The sequence below is a fragment of the Oncorhynchus mykiss genome, chromosome 3, assembly GCF_013265735.2.
Source record: "Oncorhynchus mykiss isolate Arlee chromosome 3, USDA_OmykA_1.1, whole genome shotgun sequence".
Classification (NCBI taxonomy): domain Eukaryota; kingdom Metazoa; phylum Chordata; class Actinopteri; order Salmoniformes; family Salmonidae; genus Oncorhynchus; species Oncorhynchus mykiss.
Window position 1 is genome coordinate 42,945,547 of NC_048567.1, and position 12,010 is coordinate 42,957,556.

A 12,010-nucleotide genomic window follows, 5' to 3' on the forward strand; every position below is an offset into this window, starting at 1 on the left:
CATCAACTGTTCAGAGGAAACTGTGTGAATCAGGCCTTCATGGTTGAATTGCTGCAAAGAAACCACTACTAAAGGACACCAATAAGAAGAAGAGTCTTGCTTGAGCCAAGAAACATGAGCAATGGACATTAGACCGGTGGAAATCTGTCCTTCGGATTTTTGGACTCATCCACTCTGTCTCTGTGAGACGCAGAGTAGGTGAACGGATGATTTCCACATTTGTGGTACCCACCATGAAGCATGGAGGAGGAGGTGTGATGGCGTGGTGGCGTGAAGGTGCTTTGCTGGTTACACTGTCAGTGATTTATTTAGAATTCAAGGCAAACTTAACCATGGCTACCACAGCATTCTGCAGCGATACGCCATCCCATCTGGTTTGAGCTTAGTGGATTGAGCTTATCATTTATTTTTCAACAGGACAATGACCAACACACTACCAGGCTGTGTAAGGGCTATTTGACCAAGAAGGAGAGTGATGGAGTGCTGCATCAGATGACCAGGCCTCCACAATCCCCTGACCTCAACCCAATTGAGATGGTTTGGGATGAGTTGGACTGTGGAGTGAAGGAAAAGCAGCCAACAGGGGCTCAGCATATGTGGGAACTCCTTCAAGACTTCAAGACTGTTGGAAAAGCATTCCAGGTGAAGCTGGTTGAGAGAATGCCAAGCGTGTGCAAAGCTGTCATAAAGGCAAATGGTGGCTACTTTGAGGAATCTCAAATATAAAATATATTTTGATTTGTTTAACACTTTTTTGGTTAGAACATTATTCCATATGTGTTATTTCATAGTTTTTATGTATTCACTATTATTCTGCCATGTGTAAAATAGTAAAAATAAAGAAAAATCCTTGAACTAATAGCTGTGTCCAAACTTTTGACCAGTACTGTATGCTGGGCACATGATGTCATCGCATTACTTTAAAGCTCCACTCCACGTTTAGTTCTAAATGCCAACTGCTTGGAACAACAACAAAAAATACTATAAAATCAATGTTTCTTTGCAGGACAAGGATTGTCCTGACTTTCACAAAGAGGCCTGAATTGCTTTGCCTTGCTTTTCTTGCCCTGCTGGCAAGATTTACCATCCAATTATTTCAGATCTACATTAGTGTAAGTTTCACCATGGCATGGACGGTGGCAGTACGTTGGCACATGATAGTTATTATAATATGGCAAATATTAGTAAATTATTTCATTTGATCAATGTTGCTGGCTTTTGCAAGCCTACCTGAGAAATTAAACAGATAGGTGGGAGGGCATACTGGCTGTCGCCAAATTATTAATGCGCTATTTGCCTAAATGTGTAATAGAATCACATAAACCACATTTTATTCGACACTGTAGGTTTTTGCTAAAAAAAAAGTTTTTTAGGTGTGACATCACTATGTACAGCTGTTTTTATTGACACAAGATAGTTAATTGGAAACGCACCGTAACAGGCAATTGTCACATGTATTTTCTATGCAAACTTTCTAAATGTCAACAAAAAAGTCACTGGACAAGTTAAGCGAAACATAGCTGTTGACTGGCCAACTGAGGGCACTAGAAGGTAATATGTACATTTATAGATGAACTGGATGAGGTATATTTGTACAGTAGATAAAATGGAGTACAGAGACAAAAGATGAAAAAAACCCACAAATAACACAACAGAGGAAGTGACCATTTTTAATGTTAAAATAATGATGCTGATACTGTAGTGATGAAACAAAAATTACATTTGTCTTGAGATCAAATCATATGCACTGGGTCCAATTTAGGAAGTGGTCAACTCTGTCAGTGGATGCCACACAAATGAATAGAAAAGTAGACTTTGGACACAATGTACAATGCAGACACCATGTCATGATGAATAATGTTGAGCTTAGTTTTCAGTCGCATCTTAAGTGACTGTGAAAATATGAGTTACAGTAGGGCCAAGAGAAGTGTCATCTCATGTAATGGAAACAAATCACTGTAATTAACACTGTTCAAATACCAAGCTTTTCCAGTGTTCCAGGTATTACAATGTACAGTATGAGATGAAATTGGTAAAAATGTCCTGACTGTTCTTTGACTGGATGTATTACTGTATTTTAGACTCTGACAAATCAGCTTGTGGCAGATTGTTGAAATCTGAGTTGGATGACACCCTGTATCCCTCTCCGATGAATTGAATACTGTAATACTGAACACAGCTAAGTGTCTCTCTTTTGGTTCATCTTTCAAAGTCACCTAGAAGTCTTTCTGGACTGTATTGACTCACAACGTCAATTCTACTTCATAACCTCAGCCAAGAAGCATGTTAGAGCACAAGTCAAAACAACTGTCATACGTGTATTTTAATAAACTTATATTTCAGTCTCTTCGGGGATGTTTCCCTTTCCGACTGAATTTGAAAGTGATTCATCGGTTGTGGGGAGGGCCTCCTCAGGGCTGCGAGGGGGAGTGTCCTTAGGACTATGGAAGGTAGTGAATGTAGGCATCTTGAACTCCTTGCTCTGAGTCTGAGTAGACCTGTTGCCACCACCACGACGCAGTGACTTTAGCAGGGGCCGCAGTGAGCGGGCCGAGTTGGCCTCGAAGCTCCTCAGAGTCCGTTTGTTTACGTGCTCGATGGTGAGGCGGCAGCGTAGCACCTGGACGAAGACCTGTCGGAACTGGCGGGAAGAGAGGTTGTACAGGAAGGGGTTGAGCACGGAACTAAGGTAGAAGAAGGTGTCGGCCACAGGGTGCAGCACCACATAGTTGCGGAAGTAGGACATGGTCCAGCTGGACTTGGGCACGGCGGCAGTCATCAGGCGACGCACCTGGTTGGGCAGCCAGCACACGGTAAGTGAGCCCACGATTAAACCTGAGAAAGAGGGAGGGGGAGCGAGAGAGAGAGAGAGAGAGAGAGAGGGAAGGAAGGAAAGAGAAAAAGTAATTAAGAATATTCGATAATGGTAGTAGGGGGCAGTGGACCAAAAGTTGGGCAGTTGGGTTAAAATATATCCATATTAAGTATTTGATATTTAAATACTTGTTTTATGTGTATTTTCAAATAAAGTGATTAAATCAGCTACTTCTGTTTGAAGTGTTTGAAAGTATTTTCAAATAACATCCTATAAAATAGCAAGAATTATTTTCAAATACTTATTAACAAATATATTATTTCAAATACCACCTAGAAGACCTGGGTTCAAATGCATGGGGTGTTTAAATATTTCATATTTTAAAATACACTGAGTGTGGCAAATAAACCTGACAGATATCTTGCAGCTCCCACAAAACGAGTAATAATTTTACATGTTTTAAAGATAAAGATACAAAGCGGTAATTAGAAACAACAACACAATGACAATTTTAAAAGTTAGGAAAATGTATATAAATCAGAATTAAACAACAGTTGGACTGTTCCTATCGCCTTCTTAGACTCAACAACTCTGAAGCAATTATCAGCAGACAAAAAATAATGACTAAAAACAGAGATCACCCAAGAATAAATATTAGATGCTGTTAAAACAGTTGCATGGAGAAAAGCACCAAGAATGAATGGCTTTCCCATAGAATTCTATTAAGTTATTTGGGTCAAAGTAGCCCCCCTACTTACATATGACAACACGTCACTCAATTCAGTACTACCTAGTTCCATGTATCAAACAGTTAATTCAGTCAAATTAAAACCAGGAAAATCTGAAGAGTCCTCTGCTGATTAAAGACCCACAAGTTTAATAAATTGTGACAAAATGATAACAAAGATTAAAAGCAATAGAATTGCAAACGTCACACCAGACTTCATATACACTACCGTTCAAAGTTTGGGGCCACTTAGACATTTTTTGTACGTTAAAATAACATCAAATTGATCCGAAATACAGTGTAGACATTGTTAATGTTGTAAATGACTATTGTAGCTGGGAACAGCAGAATGTTTATGGATGATCTACATAAGCACACAGAGACCCATTATCAGCAACCATGTTAGCTAATCCAGGTTTATCCTTTTAAAAGGCTAATTGATCATTAGAAAACCCTTTTGCAATTATGTTAGAACAAGTTGAAAACTGTTGTTCTGATTAAAGAAGCAATAAAACTGGCCTTCTTTAGACTAGTTGAGTATCTGGAGCATCAGCATTTGTGGGTTCGATTACAGGCTCTAAATGGCCAGACACAAAGAATTTACTTCTGAAACTCGTCAGTCTATTGTTGTTCTGAGAAATGAAGGCTATTCCATGCGAGAAACTGCCAAGAAACTGAAGATCTTGTACAACGCTGTGTAGTACTCCCTTCACAGAACAGCACAATCTGGCTCTAACCAGAATAGAAAGAGGAGTGGGAGGCCCCAGTGCGCAACTGAGCAAGATGACAAGTACATTATAGTGTCTAGTTTGAGAAACAGAAGCCTCACAAGTCCTCAACTGGCAGCTTGATTTAATAGTACCCGCAAAACACCAGTCTCAACGTCAACAGTGAATAGGCGACACCGGGATGCTGGCCTTCTAGGCAGAGTTCCTCTGTCCAGTGTCTGTGTTATTTTGCCCATCTTAATCTTTATTGGCCAGTCTGAGATATGGCTTTTTCTTTGCAACTCTGCCTAGAAGGCATGCATCCCAGAGTCGCCTCTTCACTGTTGACGTTGAAACTGGTGTTTTACGGGTACTATTTAATGAAGCTGCCAGTTGAGGACTTGTGAGGCGTCTGTTTCTCAAACTAGACACTCAGTTGACTAACTGTAGCCCGTCTGTTGCTCTGCACAACTCATGTCAGCCTCCTTTGACTTCTTTCATCAATGACCCATTTTCGACCACTGGCCTGCCGTTGGCTGGATGTCCTTTGACCATTCTAGATACACACAGGAATCAGTTGAGCGAGAAAACCGTACCCCGTTCAAGGGCACTTAAATATTTTGTCTTGCCCATTCACCCTCTGAATATCACACATAACAATCCATGTCTCAATTGATTGATGTGGATTTAACAGGTGACATCAATAAGGGATTATAGTTTTAACCTGGATTCACCTGGTTAGTCTGCCATGGAAAGATCAGGTGTTCCTAACGTTTTATACACTCAGTGTACATGCCTATACTTTCCAAATGTATTTCCAAATACATTAAAATACTCAACTACTTGTATTCTAAATGAAATATCCAAATACTGTACTTACTCTGAAATGTCATTGAAATACCCCAAAAAGTATTTCAACCCAGGTCAGTGGACTACTGAATAATGCAAATATTTTTGTGTAGATTGGGTTTGCTTTGCCATCTAAACCAGCGTTGATGCAATGATATGCTTTCAAGAATACTCAGAAACAATGCCTTTTGTTGGTGTTTTTGGAAATTTTTGTGCTGTCTCTTTACGTTAACTGATTTAGTTTCCCCTGGTGATTTATAATGCTAATTATACTAAGACAAAAACAGCCCTTTGAGATTAAGTGCACTGTTAAAAAAATACAGGTCTGTGCTGTTGTAAAAAAAAAACACTGCCAGCTAGTCCTTAGGGCAAGGTGATTTCAAATTGCATTTAAGTAATGTGTATTTATTTATATTCATATCAGCATTCTACTATTATGAATTGAGGACTGAAATTGAAATGCTACGAAATTCAAAAAAAGGGAAAACAGAAATTATGGGGTGTGGAGTTATTTTCTTCAGCCCTGTCTCACAGTAAAGTGGAGCTGAGAGTGTAAGAGGTGCAGTATGGGTCGACACTGTGAGGGGTCCATTAGAGAAATTCCCTAAAGGGTAATTAAACTTTCTTACTGTCTCCTTGCTCATTTTATTGAATGTCAGACTACAACAGTACCCATTCTAATGAAAAACATTATACAACAAATGAAGAAAAAACCTAAACAGGGATATATGTATTTTTATCCGATTTATGTTTTCATTAATGGGGCTTTCTTAGCTGGGTGTAACTGAAGTGTAACTGTGCCAGGCAATTATTTTTAAAAGAAAATCCCAGAATAAAGGCAACTGCTGAAAAACATTGTTATGACTAAACATTATCCTTGCCAAAATAAATTAAATGGGATTTTAATAAGAAGGCCAAAACATTTTCTTGGTAGGTCTCAGACTGTAGAAATCCTCTGTGATGATGAGGCACAGGTTTTTGATACATTCCTACCTGGCTAATGTTGTATGTACTGTACCTCTTTGGGGGAAACACTGCTCCCACACACATAGTTACGATCCTCATTCATTTATTTGAACACTTTTAAATATTAAAACAAATAAGTATTAAACAGTCTAACACCTTAAGTGTTGAAATAAATAGTTGAACAATTTAGTTTAACAATTTGCTGACAAACACTTACATGAAGTTGTAGATTCTACAAGACATAACTATTTACACTATTCTTACTACCAGTACATACTCAGCTGCTTATCTAGAAATCCACATGCAAATGACAGTTCCTGTTGGCTTTCTCATACATGTTCTTTGTGCAGACTTGAGTCTATTTGAAAGACGTCATTCAGCAGGTTGATCTTCCATTTACAAACAGAATTCTTCCACAGTGTGAATGCACAATGAGGCAAAGTCATACAGTAATCATGGCTGTGAAGCAGCAAGCTAACCTTCACTTTATCCCTGGGGGAACTATGAAGTAAAGGTTTAGTTTGAATCTACCAACTGTCAGGAATGGGTCTTCAAAAACTCAAGACAGAAAAACTTTAATGTCAAACATACAGTATAGGCTTAGATAATTGGCATCAGCCTGGTGTGTTAAGTTTATGCTATAATTGGTGCACAAACCATGAGTTATGGTCTCAGCACATCTATCATATGCGTTAAGCGTCATACTAAAGTAGACTAAGCTGACAGTTTAGCATGTGGAGGTTACGTGGAGTGGAACAGGGAAACCCAAGAGCAGACTCAGACGAGGGGACTGGGATGAAGTAACCAAGGTATTTATTGAAACACAGGGGGAAGATGGAGTGCAGGCCAGGGGAAGCTCGGGCGGGTTGCAGGAAACCAGGTACGGAGGCTGAGGCTGGAGCGAGAGGGGTTGAGACAGGGTAAGCAGGTCAGGAGGGGAATCCAAGGGAGCAGTAGAGTGGGGAATCCAGGGCAAAGTAGCAGGATGAGGAGACATGGGACTGGAGACATGGACCAGGAGTCAGAGTGGGCAGAACAGTAACGGAGAGGAAAACTGTGTCAGGCAAGGAAAACAGGCACAACAGGATCTAAATAGTAACAAGCGGATAGAACCGTAGACTGACTGAGCAGAGATTACGATCTGGCAGTGTTGAAGTAGCAGGGCTGAATATTTGTAGAGGTCTTGATTATGGAACGGATTGCAGCTTGTGGGGATCTGCTGACTCCAGCACACCTGTCACTGCCCACACAATCACACACAGAGGGAGAGAGAGAGAGCACTGGGGTGGTGGCAGTTCAAGGAACTGCTGCAGGAGGAGACAGGGGACTAGAGCAGACAGGTTTAATCAGGGATACATGGAAGGCAGGATGGATCTTGAGAGAGGATGGGAGTTTCAGGTGCACAGCAGAGGGGTTAATGACACGGTCAACTTCAAAGGGACCAATGAATCGGGATGGAACGTTTATTCGATGCCACCTTCAATGGCAGGTCCTTTGATGAGAGCCATGTCTTTTGAGCTGGGGTGTAGACTGGGGCTGAGACCCGGCGATGGTTGGCTTGGGACTGGGTCCTGTCTGGGCACGAAGAAGGGCAGCCTGAGCCTTCCTCCAGGTACGAAGACAACTGCGCAGATGGTCCTGGACAGAGGGAACCGCAACCTCTTGGGCGGGGAACAAGTGGGGTTGGTAACCCAGAACACACTCAAAAGGTGACATACCTGATGAGGAGTTGGTGAGGTTGTTGTGGACATATTTAACCCAGGGTAGCTGAGTGCTCCAGGAGGAAGGGTTAGCAGATGTCATGCAGTGTGGGGCATTCTCCATCTCTTAGTTGGCCTGTTTGGTCTGGCCGTTGGTCTGGGGATGATATCCAGAAGAAAGACTGACATTGATACCAAGAGCTGAACAGAAGGATCTCCATACCTAGGAGGTAAACTGGGGTCCCCTGTCGGAAACAATGTCAATGGTAATGCCATCCAGACGAAATACATGGGGTACTAGCAGGTCCGCAGTCTCCCTGGAGAACAGGAGCTTGGAGAGCGGAATGAAGTGAGCCATTTCAGAAAACATGTCAATAATGGTGAGGATAACAGAGTTACTGTTAGATGGGGGAAGGCCAGTGATGAAGTCCAGAGCTATGTGTGACCAGGGGCGACTGGGTATGGGAAGACGGCGCAGCAGCCCGGAAGTGGGTTTAGTGGAGGTTTTGTTCCGGGCACAAACTGAGCAGGACAGAGCCCTCCAGTCAGTGACGTCATTCCTCAAGAGCCAGCTTAACTGCCAGGAGTTACTGGTTTCCAATGTCAAAATTCCTCTCTGCAGGTGAGAGTTTACGGGAAAAGAATGCACATGGGTGGAACGTCTGATCAGAAGGATAACGTTGAGACAGAACAGCACCTACCCCGGTGTCAGAGGCGTCCGCCTCCACAACGAAATGGAGTCCTGGGTCAGGCTAAGGACCGGAGGTGAAGCGACGCTTGAGTTTCAGGAATGTTGCCTCTGCCTCAGGAGTCCAGTTGAATGGGGTGGAGGTGAGAGGGGTGAGAGCTGCAGCCAGACGGCTGTAGTTGCAGAGGAAATGTCTGTAAAAATGTGCAAACCCCAGGAAACGCTGTAGCTGCTTCAGGTTGGAGGGCGCAGGCCACTCTGTGACTAACATGACATGACCTTGGCGGGGTCCATACATAACTGTCCCTGTCCAATAATATAACCCAGGAAAGACACTGAGGCAGCATAGAACTCACATTTTTCAGCTTTAACAAAAAGCTTATTCTCCAACAGCCATTGAAGAACTTGGCGAATGTGTTGCTGGCGAGCCTCAGGGTCCTTGGAAATAATCACAATGTCATCTAAATAGACAAAAACGAAGTATCCAATCACATCCCTCAGCACATTATTGACTAGGTTCTGGAAAACAGCCGGGGCGTTAGTAAGACCAAAAGGCATGACCAAATACTCAAAGTGACCCAGTGGTTTGTTGAACACAGTCTTCCACTCGTCCCCCTCTCTTATGCGGACAAGGTGATAGGCATTCCGGAGGTCGAGTTTGGTAAACACCATGGCACTATGGAGGGGGGCAAAAGCAGAGCTGATGAGTGGCAAGTGGTACTTGATCTTTACTGTGATATTATTCAGCCCACGGAAGTCTATGCACGGCCTCAGTGACCCATTCTTCCTTTTCACAAAGAAAAACCCAGCACCCACAGGGGAGGAAGATGGCTTGATGAGTCCTGCAGCCAGAGAATCCTGGATGTACCTCACCATAGCCTCTTCCTTGGGGCAAGAGAGGTTAAATAACCGGCTACTGGGAAGAGGAGCTCCAGGCTGGATGTAAATGGGACAGTTGTATGGCCAATGAGGCGGCAATGACAGGGCATGGTGCTTGCTGAACACAGGAGCTTGATCGTGATACTCTGGAGGAACTGATGACTGGTCCGGAGGTTCTGGAATGAACTGGGACACAGACAAGGCAGGGAGGGGGAAGGGCAGAATGTAGACAATTAGAGTGACAAAATTAACTCCAAGTGGTTACTTTTCCGGCGGTCCTGTCAATCTTTGGGTTGTGTAGCTTTAAACATGGATGGCAAAAAAACAGGGGGGAGTAAGGACAGTCGATTATGTGGAAACTGATCTTTTCCTGGTGGTGTCCAGAGAGACCCGGGATGACAGGGATGGTTCTCTCAGACACGGGCGAGGAGCTGTCCGTTGAGAGCATTGGTATCAAGGGGTGATTCGAGTGGGACAGTGTCCAGGCCCAACACCTCGGTCCAGGAAGCTCCCGTCGGCGCTCGAGTTGATGAGAGCAGATAGAAAAAAAGCCTGGCTCGGACAGACAAGGTTGCCTTCAAGCAAGGGTCTGCGGGAAGATGGGCCGGCGATTTGGCTCAACAGTAGATCCCCCACTACTGCCGAGCCCCCTTTTTTGCTGGACGCAGGGGACAAGTGGAGACAAAGTGACCAACCTGGCCACAGTATAGGCAGCTCCTAGCGCCAATTCGCCTCTGCCTCTCCTCTGGAGAGAGACGGGTCCGGCCGAACTACATGGATTCAGGATCAGGAAGAGCCTTGGAAAGGGATGCAGTCGAAGAAGGAGAACAAGGCGCTGAACAGATGTTATGGTGCATGCAACCCTACCTACTCTCTCCCTCCAATGCTCACTGAAACGGTTGTCGAAGCCGATAGCGAGAGAGATGAGTTCATCGAGTCTATCAGGCTCATACCTGGACACCAACTTGTCCTTGATGGTTTCAGTGAGCGCGTTCTGGAATGCTCCCTGAAAGGGCTACCATTTCTGCAGCTCTCAGCGGCGAGGGTGCGGAACTCACATACCATCTCAGCAACACTATGGGGGCCTTGATGGAGGGACAGGAGTCGGTTAGAAGCATCCTTACTGATCGTACTGTTACGCGGAGTGGAACAGAGAAACCCAAGAGCAGTCTCAGATGAGGGGACTGGGATGAAGTAACCAAGGTATTTATTGAAACACAGGGGGAAGATGGAGTGCAGGCCAGGGGAAGCTCAGGCGGGTTGCAGGAAACTAGGTGCGGAGGCTGAGGCTGGAGCAAGAGGGGTTGGGACAGGGTAAGCAGGTCAGGAGGGGAATCCAAGGGAGCAGTACTGTGGGGAATCCAGGGCAGAGTAGCAGGATGAGGAGACGTGGGACTGGAGACATGGACCAGAGTCAGAGCGGGCAGAACTGTAGCGGAGAGGAAAACCGTGTCAGGCAAGGAAAACAGGCACAATAGGATCAAAATAGTAACAAACGGATAGAACCGTAGACTGACTGAGCAGAGATTACGATCTGGCAGTGTGGAAGTGGCAGGGCTGACTATTTGTAGAGGTCTTGATTATGGAACAGGTTGCAGCTGTGGGGGTTTGCTCTGACTCAGCACACCTATCTCTGCCCACACAATCACACACAGAGAGAGAGAGAGGGAGAGGGAGAGAGCACTGGGGGAGTGGTGGCAGGTTAATGAGACACGGGATGAGCAGTAGAGGGCGTCGCAGGAGTAGATGTAACAGTGGAGGTTAAACTCCAACCCTGGGTGGTAGTGAGTTTGGACTATTATAGTCTAACTATTCTCTTACTTATGCACATGCTAGTACTGTGTTGAAGATACATTATGTCCAATATCCACACTCAACCATATTTCTAAATCTAAATTAATAATGCTTAGTTACACACCAACAAATGCATCCTGAAGATACAACTTACTGAAAGTGTTTACTGAATGCATCAAGAACTCAAACTTAACGTGTCGATGGGCACCGATTTCCCAATTGACATCAATTCAAGGAAATCGAAATTGACAAGATCCACAGCTCGAGTTACAGACATCGGAGAGGCAAAAAAGTATGTATATTTTATTCATTACAAACATGTCTCTAGACAATACATGCCTAAAGGGGTAAACAGAAAACTGATAGGGTAAGTCAAATGGAAACCTCTCAAAGAATATTGAGGACGAATACATGAATAACAAAGCTATTAAATCTGTATTTGCTCCAGTGGTGTTCAAACCTTTTTTACATCTGGACAAATTTTCACCAGTCCAAATGTAAGAAAAGGTTGACAAAAACAGCACAATTTTCTGAGTGTATGACTGTGCATGAAATATCTCACCATATTACATTACTATAACCAGGGGGTTTGTGATAATTTGACCATCAATAATAGATCTGCTTCTCTGGCCATTTGTATTGTGCAGACCAAGTTGTTCTTGTGCATGTTGGCCTTTAATTGAAAATGAGCATAATAATCCAGGGAGGAATTTCTCATTCAACTGTCACGGTTTGGGCCATATAATTTCTATAGACAAATAATGAAATTACTTTTTAGGCCAGTCATTAGTACTCCATAGCAGCTATTTGTTAGCTACGTAAAATTGATTTGTAATTATTTTCTTGTCAAATGTCAATTTTATCTATAACGATAGATAGGTATGT

At 43.4% G+C, this 12,010-nt stretch overlaps 1 protein-coding gene across 1 annotated transcript in view; it reads right to left on the reverse strand.

The window, feature by feature from the left end:
• Window positions 1-1,197: 1,197 nt before the first annotated feature.
• Window positions 1,198-12,010, reverse strand: part of LOC110519987 (G-protein coupled receptor 39) — a 57,314-nt gene continuing 46,501 nt past the window's right edge. The window contains exon 2 of the mRNA XM_036974130.1: window positions 1,198-2,835. Within this exon, the coding sequence (XP_036830025.1) occupies window positions 2,333-2,835 (503 nt within the window). The 3' untranslated portion in view covers window positions 1,198-2,332. The remainder of the gene's footprint in view (window positions 2,836-12,010) is intronic.